This window comes from Larus michahellis, chromosome Z (genome assembly GCF_964199755.1).
Source record: "Larus michahellis chromosome Z, bLarMic1.1, whole genome shotgun sequence".
In the NCBI taxonomy this organism is placed as follows: Eukaryota; Metazoa; Chordata; class Aves; order Charadriiformes; family Laridae; genus Larus; species Larus michahellis.
The window spans coordinates 4139918-4167882 of NC_133930.1; the positions used below are offsets into that span (position 1 = coordinate 4139918).

Below are 27965 nucleotides of genomic sequence, written 5' to 3' on the forward strand. Positions count from 1 at the left end.
ATGGCGACCAGCCCGTTACCCGGCCCCACCGACATCTTGCTGCCCTCCCCGTCCAGCGCCTACCCGCCGGACCCCATGAACCAGCCGAGGGCCGGCCACGCCGCCATGAAGCCCAACCAGGTGGGGCAGGTGATCCTCTACGGCATCCCCATCGTCTCCTTGGTCATCGACGGGCAGGAGCGGCTGTGCCTGGCGCAGATCTCCAACACCCTCCTGAAGAACTTCAGCTACAACGAGATCCACAACCGGCGGGTGGCCCTGGGCATCACCTGCGTGCAGTGCACGCCGGTGCAGCTGGAGATCCTGCGGCGGGCCGGGGCCATGCCCATCTCCTCCCGCCGCTGCGGGATGATCACCAAGCGGGAAGCCGAACGGCTCTGCAAGTCCTTTTTGGGGGAGAACCGGCCCCCCAAGCTGCCGGATAACTTCGCCTTCGACGTGTCCCACGAGTGCGCTTGGGGGTGTCGCGGGAGCTTCATCCCGGCCCGCTACAACAGCTCCCGGGCCAAGTGCATCAAGTGCAGCTACTGCAGCATGTACTTCTCCCCCAACAAGTTCATCTTCCACTCCCACCGCACCCCCGACGCCAAGTACACCCAGCCCGACGCCGCCAACTTCAACTCCTGGCGCCGCCACCTCAAGCTCACCGACAAGAGCCCCCAGGACGAGCTGGTCTTCGCCTGGGAGGACGTCAAGGCCATGTTCAACGGCGGCAGCCGCAAGCGGGCCCTGCCGCCCGCCCCGCCGGCCCCCCCCGCCGCCGCCGCCCCCCACCCGCTGGGCTCGGTGAAGGCGGCGGCCGCCGTGGTGGGCGGCGGGTTGCTGAGCCCCCACCTCCTGGCCGGGCCCCCCGACCTCCACCACCAGAAGCGGCCGCGCTTCGAAGAAGACGAGGAGCTGCAGGAGGCCGTGGCGGCGGCGGCGGCTCACGGCGGCAAGAGCCCGCGGAGCTACCCGGTCATCCCGGTGCCCAGCAAGGGCTCCTTCGGCGGCGTCCTCCAGAAGTTCCCCGGCTGCGGGGGGCTCTTCCCGCACCCCTACGGTTTCCCCGCCGCCGCCTTCGGCCTCTGCCACAAGAAGGAGGACGGCGGCGGCGGCGGTGATGCCCTCGGCGGGGCGGCGGCACACAAGGCCGGCGGGGGGGCGGCGGGCGGCGGCCTCTCGGGTCTCTTCTGGCCGGGCAGGAAAGACGCCGCCTTCTACCCGCCCTTCTGCATGTTCTGGCCACCCCGCACACCGGGGGGGCTGCCGGTACCCACCTACCTGCAGCCGCCACCGCAACCCCCCGGCGCTTTGGGCTGCTCGTTGGGCGACGGGGCGGGCCTGTTGCGCCAGGCCTTCCTGGACCTCTCGGAGCCCGGCGGCGAGGCGGGGACGGCGGGGATGGGCACGCCGCCCGCCGCCGCCGCCGCCCCCCCGCCCGCTCCCGCCGCTGCCGCCGCCCGGGACCCGCTCTTCGAGTCGCCCCCTGGCGGCGGCGCCGAGCCCGCCTCGCCCGCCGCCTCCGAGGGGGGCAGCGGCGGCGGGCGGGTCCCCGCGCACCACCCGCATCTGCTGGAGGCGGCGGCGGCCGGGCGGAAAGCGGGCGGCGGAGGAGGAGGAGGAGGAGGAGGCGGCGGCGGGGGGTACCACCATTCCAGCGCCTTCCGACCGGTGGGTGGCAAGGAGGACTCGGAGAGCCTGGCCAAGCTGCACGGCGGCGGCCCGCCCCGCTCCGCCTCGCCGCTGCAGCTGCTGCTGCCGCCGCCGCCGCCGCCCCCTCCCGAGGAGGCGGGTTGTGACCGGCACCCTCTTCCCCCCCCGCCGCCGCCGCCGCATCCCCCCCACCGCCTCCTCTCCCCCGGCGGCACCAGCTGCAGCTTCGCCAGCGAGGACAGCAGCGAGGAGGAGGAGGAGGACGAGGAGGAGGAGGACGAGCCCGAGGTGGACGTCGAGGGGCACAAGCCCCCCGAGGAGGAGGAAGAGGAGGAGGACGAGGAGGAGGAGGGCGAGGAAGAGCCCCGCGGCGGAGACCCCTCGGCGGCCGGCGGCCGCTTCCCACCCGCCCGGGGCCTGCCCGAGAAGGGCGGCCGGGAGCGCCCCGTCGCCGGCCAGTTCCCCCGGCCGCCCGCTGACGAGAAGCCCGGGGAGGGTCAGGCCCCGCCGCAGCCGCCTCCCGGGGGTCCCCGGGCAGGCAGCGGCGGCAGCAGCCCGGCGCACCACCCGTCCCTGGAGGAGCAGCCCTCCTATAAAGATGTAAATGGCACCTTCAGGTCCCTTCCCGCGGCAACCGACACCCCCCTGGGGTGGGAGGGGGTCCCCTGGGTGGGGGGAGATGGACTGCTGAGGCCCCGGTGCTGCCGTGTTACTCCCTGGGTCCCCCTGGCCGCCATGTTAGGTGCTGGGCCCCCCCCGCCCGCCATGTCGGGTGCCACGTCCCCAGCCGGCGTGACAGGCCAAGGCTGGACCTGGTGGGCCACGGTTGGACGTGGCCCACCTCATCTTTCCCTCAAAATCAGGTCCAGGGGGGTGAGGGCCTGTTCCCCCGGCGTGCCTGTCCCTGTGGTGAGCCACTTCGATGGCGGCACGGCTTTACAACATGGCGGCCGAGGGCCTGCCACGGAGGCTGACATTTAAAATAACTACGGCAGATTTATTGGTGGGTGTCGTTCGATGGCCTGACCTCCTCGTCCCAGATGGGAGAAAGGAATCCAGGCCCCATCTTGGGCATCCTTCCATAAAGGTGGCTGTGCAAGACGCCACAGTGGGATTCCCCACCATGTTGTTTCCCCGGGCGCGCTTCTTGTCCTGGCTGTTGATAAACCGCCCGAGACTGCCTCTCTGCTCCCAGCCGTTTCCAATACTGATCTTCTGTGTTTCCCTCCTTTTGGTTTTTTGTTTTTGTTTTTTTTTTTTTTCCTAGAATCAGAAGAGCAAGGAGAGTAATCAAGTCGTCTTGACGACGAAAGAGGACACCTTCTCGGGTGAGTACGGATCTGCCCGCTCACTGCGAGGTGTGGGAGTTCGCAGTCGTGCGAGCGGCGCGGGCTCGCTCTCCGTCGCTCGCTTTCAACAAAAATAAATCACTTCCGTGATTTCAATTAAAAAAGTCCATTAAACATTCTAATAGTCTCTCTATGGTGGTAATTTAGCATTATATTCATTCGCATCCAAAATGCGCCTCTGTGCGTGCCGAATATACAAATATATATTTACTTTTTTTCTGGATTCGGGTACTCATTTCGGTTTGCGGTTTCTTGCGGGTGAAAGCGTTTTAAGCGCTGCATTTTGTTTGGATTTCAGATAAGAACAAGGAGCATAATTTTTTCATCACAGATTCAGAGCCTTCAGGAGGAGACTTCTGGAGAGATATAGCAGGTAGGCTCGGAAGAAGGTAGAGGATAAAGAGACAGAGACTTAAATTCATAATCAAATGTCTGAATATTTAGTACAAGGGTAAAGATAAAAACAATTCCAAGCAAATACAACTGAGAAAAATGCAAATAGGTGGAAAGCAGTGACGTTAATAGGAATAAGATTATTAATTGCTGGGCATATTTCAGCAGAAATTTCAGAAATGTATCAGGTTACACAATGAAACAGGCTGGAAAAGCATAAAATGACAATAATTGAAATGTTCTCTTTGAAACCTTCCATTAAAAAGGATCACAGCTTATTGCTTTTAATATCTGTCAGAAAGACATTAAAGGTGTTTTATGACATCTATGCCAACATTTATATTATCTCCATGATAATGATCTCTACACAAAATGTATAATACATTTACAAAAATTACATTATACAAATTAAATGAAACCACCTTTTACTGATTGCTAAATGTCTCCAAGGGGTTTGGGAAAGACGTGATTAGAAGTTTTGATACTAAGTTGTCTATTGCAGTGTCTTAAGGAGAGGGTTTTGTTTCTTGGGAAAAAGGAATCTAATTTTCCATTTATGTAATGCAAACTGCCTTGGCTTTGACTATTCACGGTTAATTGACTGTCAAACGAGGTTGTTATCCTCAGGCAATGTCTGCAAATTTGCCTGTCAAATGAGACAGAGAGAGCAAGCGGGGAGAGAGAGAGTTGTACAAGGAGTGGAAATGAAGAAATGGGATCTTATAGAAATCTTATATAATAGCAGAGAACAATTGAAAGATCGCAAACATTTGGAAATGTACCCCGTTGCAAAGGGTATTTTTTAGGCGTACTTAATAATAAAAGCTGCTTTAGCAGTGGTAGACGAAGAAACGCGTCGGCGCTGTAGATTTTTGTAAATTTTGTGGTTGAGGGATCGAGGTTGTGGACCAATGGATAGCACATAATTATCTTCTGTACTTTCAAATAATTACCACTGAGAGCACAGCAGTGATACTAGGCGGAAGTAAACCTTAAGAACTTGACAATTTTTAGGAACACAGTACACTGTGCATAGTCACTGTCCTGCACTGTGGCCGGATTATTTTGGAAAAAATACGTATTTTTTTTTTGTCTTTTAGAAAATGATTCTATCCGTGCTCATTTTAAAAGTAAATTATGGCGATACTTTGCTTTTTACTTAGATTTCGTAGCTCCTCACTTTCTCCAAAACTCCAGATGTTTTGTACTCATTGACACTCTTGAGTCCTTCATGGTAAATTTAAATGTAAATTTTAGTTTTCAGAGCTGTGTACTACCCTGCATGCTTCGACTCTGTGGAGAGTCTCAAATATAGTAAGTAAACTGGGAGCAGCACCTGGGTGTCTGAAGGTCTCGGGACTGGATCTGAGACGCACGGACTGTAAAGAAATGCCAAATGTTTAAGGGCTCGTTTCTGGAGATGATTTCTGCGCGCTCTCTAAGCAAGAGCGGCCCCGTTATCTTCAGAGGGATTCGTATCGGTACGTCTGTGTAGGATTGGGCCTTCTTAATCTTGCCCAGAATTAGTGGGTTCTATTCGCAGTGCTTTTGTCTTTGGTTGTCAAACCATTTTGCAGAGTATTCTGGCTCTTCTTTAATATACTTAATAAATTTACGAGTTACTTAAAGCTATGCCTTCTTAATGAGATTAAGAAAGATGAAATGATCCTGGAAATTCCTCTCCATGTGAGATGGACTTGCATTTATCAACTAAACCGAGTAAAGAGAGTCTTAAAACAAAAGCAGCATTTTCTGTGCCAGAGACGATCACTTGTAAGGGTGTATGTTTGCTTCTTATTCTCAATGTGTCAATGAACTTAAAAATTCATAATAAGCGCAGCTCTTTCCAAGGCTGAAATAGATACGGGCTTGAAGATCCCGTAGCCGTTTGTCCTGTGTCGCCAATAAACTGTCGGCGAAAATCCCCTTTCCTTTTCTATCAGGCAGTGCTCGGAAAAAGCTCGGAATTACTCAAATTCCCCCGGCACTTTTGAAAGGTAACTGTGACTAACTTAAATAACCGGTCCATTTTCGGAGGGAAAGGTGAGGTTTGCCATCCCGACCCTCCTTCAGCAGCTGGAGTTGAAGGGTAGGAGAGCTGCGTGTGTCTGGCACAGCGTCGCAAGGCTGCCTTGAAAATACTGCGTTATCTCTTAAAAGAGAAGTTGAGGTCTGTAAGCTGCTCCCCAACCAATCTGATTTTTTTTTTTTAATCTGTTTTAATGAGAAGGGGGAGCTCTAAAACTGGGTGTTAATCACAGCTAGAAGTCAGCTTCTCAAATCTTGTTACGATTTCCCCACTTTTGTTTTTCGTGATTTGTAAAAGACGGTGTGGCAGGCATTTCAGGAAAATTCAGGCGAGAAACGGTGAGGCAGATTCTTCTTTCATTTAGTCTTAAATATATATCCAGAATAACTCTGCAAATATTGGTGCAATTACTGTAGATTTACGGTAGCTCGTAGAGGGTTGAAAACAGCCCGGCGTTCGTTACGTATAGCAGACTGGACGGTATTGCAGCCTTTACCGGGATAAGGGGTAAAGCATTGGATCCAGAAGTTAAATAACATAAAATCTAATATTTGATGACAATAAAATTACAGAAGGGGTTTGCAAAAAAGCAAAGAAGTTAAAAGTTGACATGGGGGAAGATGAGGTGAAGTTTCAGGTGTGGAGTCAACACTGCATCTTAATAGATAAGGAGCTCTCTCTGAATTATTAAAAGAGGGTGGAACGTTGTTGAATTTCTTTCTTTTTTTGCAATTCTCACAATATTAGGTGTATTGTTGTTTTCTAAAGCCCCATCTTCTGGAATCTGGTGAGAATCTCCCCTTCCATTTCAAACAAACTAAGAATTAGAAATTTTCTATCCCTCATGCCTCTAGATTAAAATTACAAAATACTTCCTAAATGTCCACGTAGGGTTCAGACCAAAAGCCAGTTGATTTGTTGCCTCTCTAAAACACTTCATATTTTTAAGTCGGTCGCAGTTTTTGAGCGTTCGGTTTGAAATCCTGAAGCTGTTTTCTCCTTTACCCGTTTGTACTTCGACGCAGATGTTTTTTAATGGGATGTTCATGTTTTAAACTTTAAATGGAGGTTACAAATGAGGAAAAAAATCCAGGCAAAAATAACAACTAGTTTGTTTTAATTTAAAACAAACTTTTTTATTTGTTTAAAACAACTGGGTTTGTTTTTTTTAAGTGGTTTAACATTTGAAGCTCCAGATTTTGTGTATCAGCCCCAGTACAAGAAAGCACTTAAAAGATGCTTATTGTGTTTCCTAAAATAGGCGTATTTTCCCAAGTCCTGATTATCCTATTGATTATTCCCCCCAAAAGCAGCATGAATATGCACGATGCATGAGTATTTTCAGGAAGGGTAGGATTTCTTCAGGACATACACCAGAACCGTGCGTGTCTTAAAGCAAGTAATTACTAGCAAATACAGATGGAGCTTTTGGAGATCTGAAAGTCTGCCGGTTCACGTCTGCCTATATTTTTAAAATGGATATATTTATAGCCAGAAGATTCCAACATCTTCACTGCTGCGGTCTCAGTGTCTGCAGACAGCGTTCTCTGCAGCTAAAAATACCGGTGGTCGTTTAAGTTATGGTAGACTATCGATGCTGCAGGCATCACGGCGGTGAAGCTCACCTGGTAGGAGTGAGCTGCAGGGTGTGCTCGGTGATATTTAAATACCGTCCAGGAATAACAGGGCCGACGCCGAGACGCAGGCGGGTGGATGGTTTCGGTTGATGTGGTCAAACACTGCAGACGTAGTGAGAATTGTAGAGTATGAGATCGGGACAAGGCGCGGGGCTGAGAGTCAGGAGAGCTGAGTGATATTCCTGGTCCATCAGAGGTCTGCTCTGGGCAAATCAGTTGCCCATTGACGTAGCCAAGTTGTTTGGGCCAGCGTGGAAATTTTTAGCTGCTGTTTGAAGAGAAGCTTTGAGAGCTTACCGAGGAAGGGTTGCAGGAGATTGACAGAGGTGGCACAGCGTGAAGAGGTAACCTGGCTATGTCTGGTTTGGCTTTGTACAACGAAGGCAACGTGCATTTATTTTGGGGAGAATAAATTTGGAAATGTTTCTGTTTCTTATATTAAAACTTCAAATCTTAACTACTCCAGTGGGCATACAGCTGATAAAATGGCAGCATCAACAGAGCTGGGGTTGTGTCAATGTACAAATTGGGACCTCAGGTTTTCAGAGCGTTGGAAAATTTGAGGTGTGTCTACTCACAGCCGTAATTTCTCCTTTCTTCCATGGGTGGATGGTCACGTTCCAGGTTAAGAAAGCCATTTGTGTAAAATACAACCCATGTACCTTTATTCCAGATTAATGATCTCTGTCCATCTGAGCTAACAGGGAAGAACAGAGGTACCAAAAGCTTTAGCTGAGGTAGTGCAAACTGGCTATGAATACTTCATCCCCTTTCCCCCCTAGCCAATAGACAGTTGAGGTATAGTTTGATTTTTCTAAATAAACTGAAATAGACCTTTTTTTTTAAAGAAAACCTAGGTGTCCGTACTGGGGGGCTGTGCAGCTTTCAGTGCTGCTGGTTTAAATGCTGCTACAAGTTTGTGTGTAGACAAGGCCCAAGAGAGTTATGGCGGAGCTATTAGAAGGGGAAGCGATTTTTTTCTAAGACTGATTAAAATTCTTTGGGCTTTCTGTTTGTTTGTTTTTAAACACCTATTTAGCTTTTAATTAACATTTAAGAGAAAGGAAGCTGGTTAAATATTCAATACCTCCTCCCTTTCAATTAAGGTAGAACAGTACACAATGCATGATGAGGCCTCTGGGAAGTACGGAAAAATGGAGAAGAGCAGGCTCCTGATTATCATTTTCAGGGGGACCGGAAAGGTGAAACCCATCTGATTATTACTACCGTTAACAATAATAACGTCGAGGGTTTTTTTGGAACATCAGAAAGCAGTTTAAAAATGCAGTTATTCTTCAAAACCGTATATGCTGGGTTTTGCGTTTAAATACCTTCACTTTTCCCATCCTGTTCGTTACTTATTTCAGGGGCGAGGATGGGGGATTTTCTAATAAGCCTTTTCGGTAGCTTACTAGAGAGGCTGCAGGTGCTGGAGAAGTTATTCTTCACGCTACATGCCCTTATTTTCTTTTTGATGCCATTTTTTCAGTCCAGGCGAGTCGGCAGCCTCAACCGTATGGCCCTGAAAGCTCAACTGAACAAGTGGGAAAGAGCTATGTTGCCGCCATGCTCTGTGCTAGGATCTAGTCTCGTCCCTTTTTTCTTCCTTGCCCTTGAAAAATCCAGTTACATTCCATCCGTGAGTCTGTTATCCCTCAAAATTGCACATAAAACATTTGGAAAAGAATACCTCAATGAAAGAAATTAATTTGGAAAATGTATTTATAATTCAGTAAATACCCTCCCCAACCCTAAATTCCTTCTGTTTGATTTTATGGACTCTAATTTATCTGACAAAATACTTCATTAGCAATCCTGTTTAAAACAGAATTATGTTCACTTAAAAAAAAAAAGGCCGTTCTACATTATGGAAACTCCTCAAACCACTGCCCAAAAGGTGATGGATTTTTAAGCTTGCTCTTTTAGCGTGGTGAGACAACTTACCTGTAGAAAATACTTTGTTTATATCAAATGACATTAAAAAAAAAAAAAAAAAAGATTTTTTTTAATCGTTGTGTTACATAAACAGATTTTTAAAATGGAATTGCTGGCACCAGATGAGAGTTGTGTAAATGTATATGCCTGAATGAGTGGTTGTTTTTTGTTGGTTTTTTTTTTGGTTTTTTTTTAAGGAAGGAAGAGCTAGCAGATGCTAAAATGCATAGCTATTGGATGTGTTTCATATACTATGACTTCAAGGCTTACTGGATATGAGAATGCATTGATTTTTAAAAACAGAAATAAATGTTTTGCAAAAAAGATTTCTGACTGCCTATAAAACAAGACTTTCCGATTCAACTTTAAAATTACCTTGTTGTGCTGACCTACTATCAAATGCGTGGTGACAGCATGAGTTTTTTAAGTAGCTGCTGTCTTATGTGTTGTGGGGTGACCTATTCGGTGCTATGGCTTTTTATTTTCAAAAAAACCCCAAGGTTTTTCCTCCGTGATTCTTTCTTCCAAATACATAAACGCACGAGTAGCTTTATATATGTATGTCTTGTGATTACTCTTCAGTGGAGTTAATGATGTGTATTTACTGGCTGGACTAAACCAAAAATTAGTCCGATTAGTTCAATAATTAGTTATTTACCAAATATTTTCTTAATTATTGAGACTCCATTTCTATTTCAGCTGTAAGTAATAGAAAATCTCCCATTCATTTCCCCTAAAGTGGTATTTTTTTTTCTTTTAAAAACATTTTTTCATGGCTTTTGGTTTCAAAACCCTGTTCAGAGAAATTAGAGGAAAATTTCACAGTTCCAGAGGGTAATGAAAATAACATCTGCTGTCAGAAGGCTCATATTTAAGTCAAACTGTCATCCAGGTGAACGTAACACCTTGTGAAGATTTATTTTATTTTATTTCTAAAGGAAAAAGAGTGAAAGAAGTAGCAAGCATATATATGGAAATAGTCAAATTCTGTTATCTAGAAAATTCGTCAGTACTATATGATTAAAAGTTCTGTGAGCAACCTAAGGCAGAAGTCTGTGAATTGGTTGACCTCCAAGGTGTATCCTTGAGACGCAAATATCACTAATGTCAATTTTATCTCAGCTGGATATAAATGATATCCAGTTACAACACGCCCGTGCCGTAGAGCTCTAGAAGATGATAAAGTTAAAGAGCTGATGAAGGCAGAGAGGCCGGTGCTAAAAGGATTTTGCCTGTGGATTTGGGAGCAGGGTCCTGCCCGGCTAAATAGCATGGACTTCCCGTTGTGAAGAGAGGAGATGAGACTGGAGAGAAGGCTCTGCCCCTTTCTCAGCTTGTGTCTAGTTGTTCTGTGGTAAGAGCATCTTCAAGAAGGGTTAGAGCGAAAGCAGGGATCAGTTTGGCAGACAACGTGCAAGAGGAACACTCCTAGGTACGGAGGAGACATCAGGTCTTGTCTGCAGGAGGCCGTGGTGTAGGGAGATGCTTTACTAAACTAAAAGCAAATCCAAGTCCTGCAAACATTTGTGCTACGCACGTAGAGATTTGTAGATAAACCTCCATTGTACTCTTTCTGTATTTTTTTCTCTCCTTTTTACTCTAGATTCTCTGAAGCAGTTGCATAGTAAGGACAATACTGATGAAAAGCAGTATCGGGAAATCAATAACTTTTTTCTCTCTCATTTTTTAAGGCGAGCACACACAAGAAACCAATTCACCTCATTCACTGAAGAAGGATGTAGAAAACATGGGGAAAGGTAAAATAAATAAGGGCCTCTTACGTTATGAAACTGCTCTTTGTTTTAATAGAATATGAGGATAATAGGGGGCACTTTTGTTCTGCACCATATTTTAAGCTTGTCAAGTAACATATGAATAATATATGGACCTTTGGGTGGATATAATTGAGATTAATGCATATATATCAATCAATACATGACACTGTAATATAATACTTTAAAATAATATATTACATTGATTTATATTCATGGCTTTCTGCACAAAATCTATTGTAGGTCTATGCAACACTTCTTTTTTTTTTTTTTTTTTTATAACTGCTAAAATATTTTGTCTTATGGTAATGAATTGCTCTGCAACTGTTCTTTCAAGAATTATTTATACAGATTAGCAAAACCACTTTTCTTTTCTCTTTGTTAGAGGAACTCCAGAAGGTTTTGTTTGAACAGATCGACTTACGGAGGAGACTAGAACAGGAATTCCAGGTGTTGAAAGGAAATGCATCTTTCCCAGTCTTCAGTAAGACACGTATCTGTGGTTTTGGTGTTATTTGTGGGTGGGTGGTGGTTGTCATATTGTTAAAAGGGGAGAGAGGTATGTTCTCAGTTGTTTTGCCAGACTCTTTGACTTGGTTCTACTGAGCTTGATGGCACTTCTGCTGTGGCTTTTCAGGCTGCCCAGGCAAGTCTTTTTGTAGGGGAAGTAGGAAGCTGGATGTCTATTTTTGGTGTGTATTTTACTGGTTTTGATAACACTGAATACAGTGAGTAGACAGAAATACGTCTGGGGCTTCTTGGGGTGTTAAGATCATCGCGGTGTTCTTAACCAGCTTCTTAGAGGCTTCTGACGGCAGGCTACTTCCTAGTCATATTTAGGTGGTTCTGGCTAATGCTGGAGAATTGATTTGGCCTGTGTTTAAGGAGTAGAGAGACCCGTTCGGATTTTTCCTCTTGAGGTGGGCTGTTTGAGATGGCCTTTGCACCGTGGTGCTACCCAGGGGTGATGGAATGTGCTTGGGCATGCGTTAAATAAAAGAAAACAAAATGGACAGTTAGTAGGGTTTTCGTGAAGCTGCCTGAAAGTTGAACTGCATGCACAGGGATACGGAAAAATACCTATTGATGGAGGTCTTTTGAATTACCCTGGCAGCAGCAGGGGAAAGCATGCTTCCGGGAGAAATCCCACATAGATCAGAACACGATAGAAGACACAGTAAGGGCTCTCTAACATGCAGTGAATGTAGCGTGGAGTGATGAGGGCACCTCCATTGCTCTCTGTCTCTAACACAGCACCACACACAGATCAGTACTGTCATGCAGGCTTCCCCGTGCCTGGCTGTCATGGGGCCAGACAGCCCTCCCCGTTCAGTATGAAATGCAACCTAAAGGAAAAAGCATGTTTGCACCCACCTTTTGCTTCTTCATGAAGGCCAAAGGAGGTCTGACAGCATCTCCGTTCAGTGTTTTCCTAACGTTGAGGATGTGAGGTTTTTTTTAAACTCTGCTTTTTAAGACTTTCAATTTTTGTCCTTGATTTCCTGAGAGCCTGTATGTGGATGGTGCACCACGGAGTTACCTGACTCGCAGTAATCCAAGACGGATACATTAAAACCTTCCCAGACTAATTGTCAGGCTCTTCTGCCACTTACTAACTTCTCTTAACTCCTGCGTGACTGAAATGTTTGACCAGCCCTCAATGCAAAATGCCCTTGTGCTGGTATATTGTTAGAGCTTCTCGAAGAGTTTGGGCACGCTCTGTTTTGTTAGTCCTCCTAGTTCCTTCATTAAAAACTCCAGGGACAAAACCCAGTATTGCCAGTACCCATGAAGTAAGTCTGTCAAACAAAACCCACGGCTTCAAGCTGAGGAATGTTGCACCTCCGTGGATTGCAGGAAAAGGTGGGAACACAGACAGCATTTTCCTATTATTTAAAGAAAATACATTTTTTCCCCTTTCTGTAGTATCGTATAGAGTAAATTCAGGGAAGCAAGAAAGTGTGAGGGCTCTGGGAATGACTCCATCTTTATCTCAAGTATCGAAAGATGTAGACAGCTTCATAAATAAAGGAGAAGAGCCGCCTGAGGTGATACAGATATTAATGAAAGAAGGATAACCTCATCCTTCAGTATAAATTCAGTCATTACTTGCGTTTGGGAGTGAGGTAATTTTCAAATAATTTGTGTGGATCAAAACACTGCTGTGTGGTATTGGCGAAATGGCATCTTGGAGTTTTGCCATTCAGGTCACTCATTTATCCTTTTGTTCTTCTGCAGTAAAATTAATGCTCTGTCATTGCCATGTAAATAAACACTGCAATTAAACCACATGAAATACAATTCAAATAAAAGAAAAGAACACGTACGGCCGACCAAGGAAGTGGCGACCGTGTATGCCGGCTTGAAAAATATGTGGTTTCAGTGTACCGCAAAGTAGTGGTCAATTTTCTTCAGGATTAAAATAGAAAACAGATAATGTGCTATAAACAACATGTACAAGTGACCGTAAAACCTATTTACAGATTTAGATTTACCAAAAAAACACCCCTCCTCCGCATATAATAAAACAAGAAAAAGGGTCTTTGTAAAGCAAGTAGGTGTAAAATCCAGGATAAGTGTGGTTTGCGCTCCAGAGCAGTAGGTGTTCTAGAAAAAGAGATGAGGCCTGTTCCAGGCTCTCGCTGCTGGACGGGCCTGCTGCTTTAGGTCAGATATTAGGAAATGTTTGGTTTGCCAGGTTTCCCAAGTTACTAACTGCCCGCGGTGGTGTTGGATAGGGAGAGATCCATCTAAAGGAAGGTGGAGGCAAAATTAAAATGGTATTGATGGATTTATCACGGCTTGGAGACACCTGAGGCCGTAGGAGGGAGCAAAGAGCAGGCAGGTTACTGGCTGTATATCGCAGTCTGGCTCGAAGCTTTGGGCTGAGTGGCCGCGGGGGCTGGATCTCTGTCCCATCCTTAAAGCTGCTGAGGACGGGAACACACTGCCAGGATAATTCTCACCCCCACGGGTCGGGGGGGGGGGTGTTCTCCCTCAGCTTTGCCCCATCTGTGGGTAAGTGAGGAGCCTTTGGCTTCTAAGTCTGCTCAAGCTTTTTTAAAAAGGAGAAAATTCATCCCTGTTTCAGCAGGGTGCCAGTGTGTGAGATGTGGAAGGTAACACTGTGTCTCTCTAGAAAATGCTCCTGTCGGGTTACTGGGAGTTGACTTGAAAGTCACCTTTTTTCGGGTCTTGCATTTGGAACTGAGCATGTTTGGGGCGTTGCACATTAATAGCATCAAACCACCACCCGCAGCAGCGCTGTGCAGTGTTGTGTGTAAACAGGATTTGGTTTCCATGTTCTTCTCATGGAAATCGCTCTTAAATGAGAACTTATCTTATTTGCAAGCTCGTTTAGCAGTACTATGCTGCACGCTTCTCTCTGGCTTCTTGTACCTGCTTGAAATGTGGCCTGTGATAATTTATAAAAGAGCAGACCTCTGCTGTTCGCACCTTTATTTTTTATATTGCTATTGTACTTGAAAACTGCCGGTGAGGTTTTCCTTTGCCTGTAAAATCTCTCAACGCAGAGATGGCTTGAAGAAAACAAAAAAAGATCAGATCACTGGAAGAAAATCAAAGAAATTTGTTGTGCTGATAGAAATATGGGCACCTGTGTGTGGTGACAGCATGTTCTCCCGGAACGCTTTGCTGGTTTGTACCTTTAGCACGCATTTTGTCCTGCTGCATTTAACAACGTGGTAATAAAATGGCAGAGACCTAGTCTGGATAGTTAAAGTATTTAATTTTGTGTTAAGAGAACTGTTTAAATATTCATATCCTTTCTCTTGGGTATTGCTCATGGCTTTGTCTGTAAGCGTTCGGACTCAGCTAAATGCTGACGGAAAAAAAACACTACCCTTACCCCATTAACACCCCATTTCCACTGTGAGCTTGGACATTTGCAGTGCAGGACTGAGCAAGATTTCTGAGCTATTTGTTCTGAGAGGTGATGAGCCTGCAAAGGAGGCAGTCGAGAGGAAAGTGTTGAGGAGAGAAGGAAAATTTCTCCATGTTATCTACTCGGGGTGAAACTGGAGGAACTAGCACGGATCTATCAGCATTTAGTGACCAGGGCAGGAGGTGGTCACCTTTTTATACTGCACGGCATTTTTGGGGCTAGGAAGAGGGGAATTGCAAACCTGCTTTATTTCTGTCAGCTTTTTTCTGGTCGAGTTGGAGTAGAGGGGAAAGGCTGAAAAATTCTGTGAGTGTTTACTTGAAATCTGAAGAAATTTATTAAGTTAATGTCATCATATCTTTTTCTGTGTGGCTGTGCTGGACCCTGATGGTTTCAGCCTAAGAAATTTTCTCACTCTTTCTTTTTTTCATTGCTATTTTCTTGCCCTAATGTGCCTCCTTGTCTTTTAAACAACTTTTGCTTATCATTCAGAGAGGGCAAAAGTCTTGTATGAAAGAGGAGGACAGAGCCCTGCCCCCTTGTACTTTCTCCTAGCCCCTTCCTGTGCCCACAGTTGATGGGGACACGTCCCCTGTCCCCATAGGTGAGGTACATCCTTCCTCTCCACTGTATCATGCCATGGCTGCTCACTGCCCTCCTGCTTTTGGGGTTGAGAAGTCGTGGCGAGGCTGGTTTGGGAGCAGGGGAGCTCCCAGCACTGCGGCAACACACAGAATATTAATAGGAGCTGCTCGTTGTCACCCGGTCTCAGATCTTTCCATTGCAATTCAGGTGTTTTCTGTGACTCCCATTACCGTGCTATCGAAGTATCCCACAGTCATTTAATCCATTAATCCTCCCAATGCACTTGGCAGATGAAGCAGTGCTATTATTCCTGCTTTAGTGGTGATGAAAGGAGGCGTGGAGAGACACACGCATGGAGTCCAGGAGAGCAGGTATCAAACCCAGGCTTCCCGAGTCCTGGGCTAGTGTCCCAGCATCCAGCGTAACCTCCAACAGCAATATTATGGAACACAGACTAGTAGTTAGTCTTCTACCAAATGAAGTTTTGTCTGAAATGGTTACTGAGGAGGAAAATAAGGGAAGGAGGAGCTGCTGGAGCAGGAAGGCTGGCCTGTGCTGAAACCCGGCTTTCTAGGATCTGTCTTTCAAAGACTTTTTTTCCCTTCTGAGTTCCGCGTCACTGTTTATGGAGCTTTAGTCTGAGTTTTGTTCAAAGCCATCAGCGCTGCGTTACAAAACTACAAATCAAACCCTGCATCCTTGAACGCCTTCTGTTCTCGCATATTGGACATCCCTATTGATGTCAACAGATTTATGCCGAAGCAAAGAAAAGCAGGTTTTGCTCTTCTCTTCAGTGTTGGTAGAAGTTTGACTAATGACTGCAGAGTCTGGCCCATTGAGAAAATTGCTGTGAGAATGAATGCTAGCGTCAGAAACTTAGCAGCCTACATTTGCTAATTGGGGAAGCAGCTGAATCGGATTTTTCCGCAGTTTTTCTGTCGTCTTCAGTGTCTCCTACTAGAAAAGAAGTTTTTGTTAGGCGTGCCTTTTAGTTGGGTGAAGGGCTTTGTAGCGCTTCACGATTCCTCAGTAGTGATTTGGTTTGATTTAATTTGATTTATATTAATTCTGTGTGGGCTCTGTTTTAATTACTGCATCTACTTCTTTTCCCCCCCGTTAAGATAATTTTCAAGATCAGATGAAGCGAGAACTGGCATACAGAGAAGAAATGGTACAGCAGCTACAAATTGTAAGTTTGCCTTCTCTGCTGAAAATGTTACGAACTGTCTCTTTATGTTTTTTAAATGCACTCCTCGAACTTTTCCTTTGTGAGCCATGCGGATGTACTATTACCGAGCTCGTATTACCTTATACTTAGCAAGACGTAAGCATGCGGTTCTCTGGATTAGAATCTAATTACCTGGAGATTTACTTTCGTACAGTAACCAGATGGGTCTTCATGTTTCAACTGAACGAAATGTGTTGACTGAACACCGAGAGGTGCTGCTTCAGAGAGAAACGTGAGGACTGAATCAGTAAACCCGAAGTAGTTACGTGTTTCTACCTTGTACAAGTTGCCAGGGCGTGCATTTCAGCCTTCAGTAGGGAATCGGTGCGGGGCCAGCTTCTCACTGGTAAATAAACCTTAGGATGTGTCTTTTTTCAAATTTCAGCCCCTAGAAGAAGTGCTTAACTCAGCAGTAAAGGATCGAGTTGCCAAAACACAGTTCTGTGCAGGTTTCTTGCTTGTTATTTTAAAACCAGGAGGGATTTGGCGTGTATGTGCGTTCGTGCAACTCTAGGTCATTGCGTACAACGGTGCTGTTTTGAAAACTTGACATCCTTAATCCAGTACAAGCAAGGGGTGGAGTATGTGAAACTCGCCCTTACTTAATACTGCATAGTGTGGTTTTAAGAGCAGGGCATCGTAACGAATGGGAAGCTGTCAGCTAACGCTTGTTTTGCTCGTGCTTTTTGTGTGATCGGCCTGACATTATTCAGCAGGGCGTTTTTGGGGCGGGCTTGCCAAATATCCTCACTTACCTGAATCAGTCCTGTGCTCCAGCATCTAAATTTTCCTTGTGCTTGTCACAGACCCCGGTGCGGAGAAGGCATTGTCCAGCCTTCTGGTACTGTCATTTTCTAACTGATGGGTTAGGACATGAAAATAAAGCTGAAGGCCAGGATTATCAAACTTGTGCTCCTATGTGTAGAGGCATTCGGGAGCGGCCTTATTTTTAGAGCTGCCGAACATTCCTGCTCCCTGTTCCTGCTGACTTCAGAGGTTTCAATGAGAGATGGAGGGTGCTTGAAGGAGGTTGTTCATGGAGGAAATTCAAATCCAGAATATCTTTGGAGATTTTTTGCTGCTGCTCTCCACTCTTTTCCTTTATCGTGTCCAGTTGTTACTGTGTTCCCCTTTGTCTGCCGATGCCGGGCAGGTAGTTTGGCTCGATCTGTGAATTGCATTGTCACGGGTGATGGTAATCGGGATGTCATCCTGAAAAGTACTTCCCCTGGTGCTTCGGACTGCAGGCAGGTGATTTGTCTGATTCCTGTGCTGACACACATTTAAGCACAGTGTTTGTGAGACCACTTCAGCCTTTAGCTCTTGTGTCAGCTGAACTTGCAGCTAACAAACTCTCCCTCCCAGGGAGAGAGCGGATCATCTCTGCCGTTTGCTTTGCGGCCCGGTTGTGAAGTTGTTTCTGAAACTGGATATCCCAGACCTCCAGTGAGTCAGCTGTGGTGGTTTTTCCGATTTACGAGAAGGGGAGAAATCGCAAGGTTCAGCGTAGTGCTTTTTCTTGGGCAGGAAAAGAAATATGATCATGTAATTCACACCCTTTTCACTTACTGATGTATGCTACAGAAAGACTTAATAGTCATTTAATCATTAAACAGAGCTGCCTGAATGTACTTACAGAGACTAGTTTCGTCTTTTAATGTACTGCACCAACAATTTAGGACCTCTTCAGTGACTGTGGCTGCCTGAGTTTAATTATTATAAATAGAAATGTTGTCAAATCATCAGTAAGTCTCTGCTCACATTTGGGTATCCCTCCCGATATCGGTGACTTAGATTGCGTATCCCTGGGACCGATAAAAGGATATTTGCGTACGAAGAACTGAGGGACTGCTGCAAATAACCAGTGTGTGTCTTGAAGCTGGGTGCAGAAACCTTCATTGCCGTTTTGGTCGATAACTGACATGGAGTCATCACTTTCAACGTGATCATCCCCGCAGTTACTTTAATTCATTCATGTGAACGTATTTTGTATGGTTGGATCTAGAATTAAGATTAATGAGATGAATGTGCTTAAGGATAGAACTTCTTTGGCTTTCTCGGGTTATGGCATGGATGAATTAAATCTTTTGGTGCAGAATACACAAAAAATAATGGTTACCTTTGATTTTTTTTTTGTTGTTGTTGTTTGGGTTTTTTTTTTAATAGGGGTAGATTGTTTTGGTTTGTACATACCTGGGACACTGTACTATTGCTTTGGCAGAGCTGCGCACACCTAATCTTCTTGACATAGAAGCACAAAGCGGAAAACCTAAGTGTTTAATGCATACTCAGATTTTAATTTTACGTACAGCTTCATAAGTGTATACCTTTATCGGATTAAACTCTAAATTTACTGGTATAACTAGCCCCGGAATTTGGCTTAATTGCTTTTTTTTTTTAATTTTACAAACAATATAAATGCACAGAGTCAGTTTCTTTTGGGCCTTCTCACCGCTGAAGGACTAACTTAAATTAGTCCTTCCTGAAGACTTGTGCATGATCTTTAGGGCATCTCTTGTAACAGTGGGTACCAGGGCCACGTTCTGCCCCAACGATGCTTTCCCTCACCCTGAAATGGAATTTTTCAAGCTGCATAACTGAGTAGTCAGACTTTCAAATAAATTGATGTGTCAGAAGTGTCTGGAATACACCAAGCTGAAGTTAAGCCTGAAATAATTAACCAAATATAATTATATTTGAATACTTTCTAGCGTGAATGCCCGCTGTAACTTGGCAGTTAGACGAAAAGGACTGCTCAAAGGTAGTGCTTCGTGCCCAGCCAGTACCGAACACTGAACGTAACGCTTTTTTCTCCCAGTTCTTGGGTGACATTGTGAAACTGCAATGCGGACGGTGATGCTGAACGGCCACGCGTGGGGTGACAGCTCGGGGCCGCGGGGGGGATGGGGGGGGACACAGGCTGGCGTGGGCTGCGGGTGCCCTCTGCCGCTCCCCGGCCGGCACTGCACCCGCGGCGGCTGGCGGGGACAGGGGTTGATAGTCCTCATTAACAGCCTCAGTTAAAGCAGTGTTTAATCAATGGGCTTTTATTTTAATGCTTTGTCCGCTCCGGACTTTAAAAAAATTACTTTATGGCTTCCTGAAAGTCAGGAGCTAAGGCTCAGATCATTGGGAAAATGGGGGGGTGGGTCCTGTTCTGTTACATCCTCTGCCACGGATGTTGACTTCTTCGGTATAACCTGGCTTGGTAGGTAGCTGGAGCAGTGGGACGCTGTGTGGTCATCAGCAATTTCTGTTGAGAAAGGAGCCGGTCAGAGTGTCTGGAGCGGCGGCCGGGAAGTATCGCAACCTGTTTGTGCCAAGCTCTCGACCAACTGATCGTCATATTTAACAAGAAAATGGATCTCAAATTCTCAAACTCTGAATGAGTTTTTCTCTTCTTCCTCCTTCAAAGTGCTGTCTCCTAGATCGGTTAAGTACAGTGTGTGTACTTGGAGGTCATGGGTAAAATATGGATTTTTACGTATGGATTTGGGTATGGATCATCTGGCTTCTCTTATTAAGCTGTACTCAAAGGGCCGCTGAGAATAAGTTGCTGCCCAGCAGGCTGGGGTAAATTCTAACATGGCACACGTGGTATGGCCTCAGAAGAGCCCACCTGCCTTTAGAGTTGTCGATTTGTGTTCAGCCTGACCAGAATTCATCTGTCAGTACAGCCCAGCCAGCTTAACAAAGTACTGAGTCAGCTCCTGCTTGAGGCTCTCTATCCACCTGATATTGTCTTCTGAGCAACTGTGTTAGCGGATCGCGTTTTAAAAGCGTGAACTTTCTTCCTAGCTGCCCGGTGGGAGAAAAAGATCAGAAGCAGCATTCCCAGCAGGACGCTTTTTAGCCTTTGGTATTTTTGTGAACCCCTCTAAAACATTGCCATAGAGAAGTAGGGTACCATGCCTGTTTGCAGGAGCTAAAATTTGCTGCTAGCTGTTCTTAATTTCCTTTCAGGGGTCCCTTACAAGGAGTTTGTAGGTTCCTGGGAAGTGCTGGCCACAGGTGTAACCTCTCCATTGGGAAAAGCTATGGTGGTGTTCCTCACCCTGGTTTAGATAACTAGGATCATGTAGTGATCAATCCCACTAATTTTGCATGGGAGTAAAAGGCAGCAGGTCTTTGAGGTGTGTTAGAAATGTGAATTACTCAGGCAGTCCCTTGCCTTTCCAGCTGAAGGGGAGAATGTTGATGTGGTTTTGTTTAGGATTTTTGTATTTATTTATACTCCCCTGAACTGAATTCCTCCTCACTAGCCTAACTTTGGGCTGGTGATAATCTTCAGAGCTTGGAACTGGATCCAGCTGGAACTGCTCTGATGTTTGATGCCCTTCTGCTCTCAGTGCTGCTTTGAATCAACTCTGTTCTTCAGAGGCAGGCAATAAAATAAATCAGGAACTATCTACCTGCAAAACTGATTTCTATCTCTGCATTGTCATTCAGCTTGATCTTTAAAGATTCACAAGGAGTGTTTAAAAGAAGAAAAAAATCTGCCACGTGGTAATGTTGGTAGATCTTCAGAGGTATGAGATCATGTTCCTCTGGGTCCTACTGTAATTAAAGAAAGCACCAGTAGGGTTTAATTCCTATTTTAGGTTGTATATGGAAAGTAGGTGCTTTGTACGACTAATGTATTCATTACGCAAACAAGGAATATCCACATTTTTGTGTGCGGACATGCTGGTCACTGCGTGTCTGTCACTCCGTATTCGAAAAGTGGAAATAGGAAATAGCAGTGCTTTATTGGGATTTCTGTTTTGGTCCTCCGCTTCAAGTGGTCCAGCTAGATTGATTGACCTTGACAAGAATGTTAGAGGCAAACACCGGTTCAGCAGAAGGGCTCTTGGATTTCTTGAGCTGCATCTTGTGCTGAAGTGCTTGTCCACTGACACCCAGACAATAACAGGTAAAAGAGCATTTCTGGAACTCCGTGTTTACTGTGTCTTGCAGACTCCCAAGGCAGATGTCGTTACCTTGCCCTCCCCAAACCAGAGACACGTTTATATTTTTTTTTTTTCTCATTAATTTCTTCTTCTGTGCTTTAGCAGTTGGGATGACACTGCAGGTCTGTTTCTATACGTCCTGTTATCTTCGTTTGATTTTTGGTGGTTCCTCTCCAGATTTAGTGGTGCAAAATGGGAATATGCCTTTTTGATGCCGAAGTATCAATGCCTAACTGTATACAGAAAAGTGAGCGGACAAGTACTGTTTTCAGCAGAATTTTGTTTGCCACTGTCTGCTTTTTTAAGACGGGTGAGCAAAACTTGTATCTTGACACTACGTCTGGTTATGCCTTGAGTTAATGGGATGAAGCTGTGCCTCTGTCTCCAGAAAATTCCAACGTTAAAGACAAAGGAATGCCCTGTAGAATTAATGGTTGTTAAAAACAGAAGTAAAAGCTTAATTTTCTTTAGAATCTGCAGAAATTCTGATGAAAAACGGATGCGTGTGTACCAGAGACTCGCAAGCCAGTCTCTGCTATTGCTTGTGTGCACTTTTTTTATGGTATTAGCGTGCTCCAGTACTTAAAAATACATCGGGGAGAGACTGCGTACTCCAGCCGTGACTCTCCCTTGCCTTGCATCCCGTGCAGACCAGTACGCTGCCCTGAGCATGTGCCACTGCCCACCCAGGAGGGAAGAGTCTCTGAACGCAGCCCCCACAGCTGTAAATACTTTCACAAGGCAGTAGCGGAGGCTCATGCTCTAGGGCAATCCCTTGGCATTTCCATTCCTCCTCCGGCTGTCAAAGGCTCAGTCCCTGCTTTTTATTCTCCTTAATCCCACGCGTTGTTCTATCCAGAAGCACCATGTGTACAGAGACTGTAGTTTTCCAGTGGCAGTTCAGCTGCACAACTTACTCCTTCCCTGTGTAAATATGCTTTGCATTTGGAAGGGCTGTCTTGGCTGGACAATGTTCTGACTGAGGTCTCAAGCGCACTTTCTGGAAACGAGAATTGTTTAATTAAATACGTGTAGGTACACATCGGATAATAGTGCTTTGGGGCACTGAAGATTCCCTCTTCAAGCAACAGAAGTCAGGGTGATGTATCATTGTGTATCCCACCTAGAGATGGGATGCAAAGGTGAAGTCTCCAGAAGGGGATGGTGTACAGAAGCTTCTTTGATGTCCAAGTGTAGCGGGGATCAGATACGCGCTTTAGAAATGAATCCCCAATCCTCTCGGCTTGTCTGTGCTTTGGTTCACGTTGTGGAGCAGCCTCAGAGCTTGCAAACTGGACGCCTTCTGGATGAAGCAAACGAGGATGTGTTTCAGGAATGGACATAGCTCTAGCTCTGAGCGGGTGATCAGTATCCAGGACCAGAGCAGAGCTAGCCTGAAGGGGAAAAAAAAAAAAAAAAAAACCAAGAGAAATACAATATGGTCAGTGAGTCTTTTTCCTGCACCCTACAGATCTGTTCCCGCTGCGACGTATTTCCTATTAATGTAGACTTAGTCATAAGAAACAGACTTCTTGCTACTTTAAACCCAACCATTTGCATTTTTGTTATTGCTGGCAGGGGTATATGCGCTTTGATAAGGGCCACGTGTTGGATCTTCATGCCCACTTGAGTCTATCTTCATCGTGACAGTCATCATAGATGCACAAAAGGGGGACTGTATTGTCATAAAGAGCCCTAAATACTATTCCACCGCAGCACTGGAGTTATCAAACGCTCTTCCAATGACACAAGTAGAAGATGACACTTAACTCCTGAAGAAAGCAGTCATTTCCCTATTGAACATCCACCTCTCCCAGTTTCATTTATTAGCAGGAGAATGGATCAACCAACACGCATGGAAAAGACGCTGATGTGCCAAATATAGCAGAGAAGTGGATTAAGAACAGTTAATTTCTGACAGAATTTACCCCGTTGTATTATCTAGGTCAGTACGGCTTGGGAGATGTCCTATATAATTGGCGGCCATGCAAACCGATGTTGCCTGTTGGCCGTTGCGAGTGGGAGAGAGGAAGAAAGCAGCTGGTGAAGCATCACGGGTCTCAGCTGAAATGTGCTTGTTCAGGCAATTTGTGGCTCCCTTTTGTATCTAAACCATTGAAAGGGGTGCTCAGGTAAACGGTTTCTTTGCTTACTCCTCTCTTCTGCAGTTCGGAGAGGAGTTTTCCAGCCTTTGCAAACACCATGTGCCCTGGGAGGCAGTTCAAGGTCTCAGTGGAGAGTAGAGCTCTGTTTTTTTGGGGATCCGGCAGCAAGCTTCCTGATAGCTTTCAGCTTCCACAAAGGATAGGGGCTATAAGAGTAGTCAGACCAAACCCCTGGATCCTGGGTCTTTTCAGGTCATCAGTGGTTTGATCCTCCCAGTTCACGCACACGTATTTCCCTATTCCCAGGGCTGTGGAGCGGGAGAAGCATCATGGCCCCGTGAAAGGCTTCTGCTTTTTGCTCAGACAGACGGCTCATCTTTGCAGACGCTGCTGCTTCCCGGTGCTGCTGCTGCTTTCAATCAGATTGACCTCCTTTCCCGCGAGATGAAGGGTTTAGCTCCCGAGATGCACATGCCTCTTTCTCCTCTTTCCCTGCACTTTTCCTTATTAAGGCAGGCAGGGATGGAGAGAGAGGACGCTGCGGATACTGCACTTTTTATACCAGCCCACAAACATGCTGAGCACAACTCACACGAACGTCCTCACGTACTGTGGGCGGAACGTAATTAAAACCAAAACAGGGATGCACAAGAATGTGTGTTAGATGTATAGTCAGTGGATGTGGATGTAAATTCACGTGCTTCTGGTGTGGTGTTATGTGCGTGGGGCAGGACACTTGAACTCTCTGTTCCTTTTGCTCTTTGTGCTTGCTCCTGCCTTCAGCCCAGCCTACTTGACAGCTTGCGGTAACATATTTGACATTATTTGTGACTATATTCTGGAGTGCCTGACGGCAGAAGGGGGTCACCTCAGTGCGCAGCAGCACCCGGGAGCGCAAGGACATAGATTTTCTGATCCCAACCTGAATTCCTCCAGCGGTCCTTCCAAAAGGCAGAAGAATAATGAATTTGTAGCCACTTCGGTTCCCAGCTATGGAGGAATCTCAGAGCAATTTAGTTTTGTTGCATTCTAAAGGCCTGGCATTGAAAAAGAGCGGCCCCATAGTGTATTCCCAGCAGCCGGTGAGCACATCATCCCACTTTGTTTCTAAATATAACTGTGTTCCCTAATATGCCGATGTTCTCTGTTTTTCTTTAATTATTTGTTCCACTTCATTGGCTTCCCTCAGATTGGTGCAAGTCAGAGATAACTATTATGAACTTCCTAATTATAGTGATATAAATATAAGTCGTCTCGTACTCCCAACCTGCTGTATTTCGGCTGCACAGAGGTGAGCGTTTGGTGCCTGCTCTGTTACAGGCAGCTGGTTTTTGTCATCTCTCAGGTAGCAGAAATGGGTGGTGGCTTTATTTGTGCCAGCAACTGGTATAAACAAAACATCAGCAGACATTGGATTTTAAGATCTAGCTGGTGTTTTAATTCGGGCCTATTTTTATTTTATTTCCTCTTCAACATTCTTGCTGTTTTGTGAAGAGTTCAGTCCTTTAATTTAAGGCACTGTTTCCTAAAATGATAGAAGGGGGCAAACAGAACCTTTCCTTTGCAGGGATTCCAGCTTGGATGTTTCGTTGGCTTAAAGCAGCGGCTTTGTTTCTGTGTCATTGCAGATTCCCTATGCAGCAAGCTTGATCAGGAAAGAAAAGCTCGGTGCGCACCTCAGCAAAAGCTAAAGGTGAGCTTGGGAAAGGAGAGACTTTATTCTGCCTGACCTGGCCGTTTTTCTTCGCAGCCACGGCAAAAATTAAGAGAATCGTTCCGTTGCGTGATTGTTACTGATTGTGGTCTGAAAGCTCTGCCTGCGGAGGTGGTATGATACGGTTTAAAGCTCATAACTGATACGTTGCACGAATTACAAGGCTTCGCCGGGGTAGGACATAGTGTTGAGAGTTGACCATTGGGTGAATCCAGGCCTGACCATGTGCTTCTCTTCTCTGGCACTGGAAGATGGCATCAAGGTCACATATCTTAAGCAGGAGGAGGGAAATACCTTGGCGCTCACAATGCAGTGAAAGTTCACACACGGGCAGGTAGGGATGGGGTTTTCTGCCCATAATGGAGCTTCCTTCAGCTCCAGGAAAGAGCAGTGTGTTTTGGGAGCTTTCCAGAACCACATCAATACTGTCTTCTGTGGTTCAGTCTCCCGCAGACGCTGATCGCTCTGTTGCCCATGGGCAGCACCTTCCTAAAACGTTGGTTTTTCAGCAGTGTTTTTCAGAAGCGTTCCGTTAGAAGAAACGCCGTCTCCATCATCAGTGGCCTGAGAGGTGGCAGTTTCAGGTGCTAAAGCCTTCGTGTTTAAATGACGTTCTCTTTTTTTTCCTGGTAAAACAAGATGATGAGGGCTCGGAGACAAGAGAGGCAAAAAGGCGGTAGCCCTGATACTGTGTTATGCTGCAGAATCTGGCTTGTGGATTCACTTGAAAAAATCCCTGAGGTGGAGCAGGTGGGTTAGGAAAAACGAGCTCTTCATCTGTAGAGACCTCGGTAAGGCACAAAGTAGTCAAGAGAAAGTCTGGGGCATGTGAGAAGGGTTTGACAGTATGGATGATGGAGGTTACCTGAGCCATGGAAGAATCAGATACTTAAAAACGTTAGGAGTTAAGTACAGAGTAACCAGATAACCAGTATCTGTGGTTTCGAGCTCTGCCTACTAAGATAAGGAGATTAATCTAATCATCAAGTTGGTCTGTTTTGCCCTCTTGTGCGTACTTTCTTCCCGACTGCCAGCGTTTTCCAGTTGAGTCTACATTAATCTGAGCACTGATTTAAAAGAAATTCAGTGATTTTAATATCCTGGAATAAAACAGTGTGCCTCCCCAGATGAGAAGCAGCGGGTCCTGCCCCGAGCGCCTTGTCCACAGCACTGCTCTCCGCTAAAAGCCCGCCCGAGGATGGCGGCGTCAGATGAACGGCACCGTTTGTTCCCAGCATCGGGTTCTCATCAGCTGCCAAGCCCCGCGAGGAAGGTGCTGGCATCGCAGCTACGAGCATTTGCCTGCTTATTTGCTGCGAGCGTGAAGGATGGATGCGTTTCTCACGCTGGGTTTGTTTCCAGTGGCACACCATCCCTGCAGACAAGGGGGATTTCTCTAAGTAGGCCCTAGCGCTTTTGAAAGATTAGTTGTTACTTAACTGCTAAGCTAAATCAGTCAAGCAGAGAATCGCAAACGTATTGTGCAGAAGCCATCTCAGCTTCTCAGCGCGGCAAGCGGAAAAGAGTTGCCTCGAGAAGAAAGGTGTATGCACGTACATACCCACGCGATACACCAAGGGGGTAAAGACCCCACGCGTTGGCAGAGCAACCCCTCAGTTAACGCTCTGCGCTTCTCGGCAGTCCTTTGCTACCCTTGTTGGGCTTTGGGTTCCTTTCCACAGCGGGTCTTGTTGTGTTTAACTCTACTTCAGTGGGTTGCAGTTTGCGCTTCATCTTTAACGTATTTCCACATGACTCTACGGATAAGTAACGAGCAAGCTCTCAGAGGATGCTTCTGCAGCAGGTGACTCGTGTGTATCCCTTTTTCAAGGATTGTAAATAAATGCTGCGGTTCTGTGAGTAAAGAAATTTCAAACTTGGGCTTAGCGTCGGTAACGTTTTCTCTCTTTTATCTTTTTTTTTTTTTTTTTTAATTCCTAGAAGCACAGGATCTTTTGCAGCTGTGACCTTGTAAGTTAGAAGCCACCGCTCAGAAACCTGACTTGTACAAAGACTGAGAAAACGGAAGGGCTTGGGAATTTAAAGAACAAACAAAACAAATCAGGTTCCTCTGAACCCAAGGACAAGTGACCTCAAAGCATCATGGACAACCATGTAAAATAGAATGTAGCAGCCATTTATTAGTAAAAACAAAACAACAACAACAACAAAATCAAAAAATGCCTGTCCTGGATCTTTTTTGGTGGTACCAAAGTTTAAGTCTTTGTGTTTTTAGAAGGACCTCCTGAACTTGATAGAGAAAATGCTTTTGATGAATCCTCCAGATAAGCTGTGAAAGGAACTGCCGATCCTTTCAACGCCCCAAACACTGACGACATCTGCCAGTTCATCTTTTGCTTTTGAATAGTGATTGTTTTACGGAAAAGAAATTACACGTCTTACCAGGTGGGCCAGAACCACGTTTAGATGGATGGATGGATGGATGGATGGATGGATGGATGGATGGATGGAGCAGCGTTAGCCATACACAGTGCTTTTTAAAAGCGGACTGGAAATTCTCACACCCCTCTCCCTCGGCCCTTTCCTCCTCTGGTATTTTGCCTGCTGTATGAATTAAGATTGTACTCCTCTGGAAATATTTTACAATTTAATATTGAGTGTAATTAAGAATATAATCACTGTTATCAAAAAAGGTATTTAACTCTGTTGTAGTTTCTTTATCATTCATGTGGATAAAAAGTCTATAATAAAAAAAAAAAAAAGAAAACT

At 45.8% G+C, this 27965-nt stretch overlaps 1 protein-coding gene across 1 annotated transcript; it reads left to right on the top strand.

The window, feature by feature from the left end:
* SKOR2 (SKI family transcriptional corepressor 2) lies at positions 1–27931 on the top strand. The gene is made up of 8 exons (XM_074571131.1): positions 1–2235; positions 2903–2963; positions 3283–3357; positions 10670–10735; positions 11136–11234; positions 16361–16428; positions 25150–25214; positions 27177–27931. The coding sequence occupies exons 1-7, from the start codon at positions 1–3 to the stop codon at positions 25210–25212; spliced, it is 2667 nt and encodes an 888-aa protein (XP_074427232.1). The 3' UTR covers positions 25213–25214; positions 27177–27931.
* Positions 27932–27965: the final 34 nt, after the last annotated feature.

Bases quoted from the DNA above. Each gene is read 5' to 3' on its own strand.
- SKOR2 (XM_074571131.1), top strand. From the start codon at position 1: ATGGCGACCAGCCCGTTACCCGGCCCCACCGACATCTTGCTGCCCTCC. The intron at 2,964-3,282 runs GTGAGTACGGAT...TTTGGATTTCAG, and splicing joins GAAAGAGGACACCTTCTCGG to ATAAGAACAAGGAGCATAAT. The intron at 10,736-11,135 runs GTAAAATAAATA...TCTCTTTGTTAG, and splicing joins TGTAGAAAACATGGGGAAAG to AGGAACTCCAGAAGGTTTTG.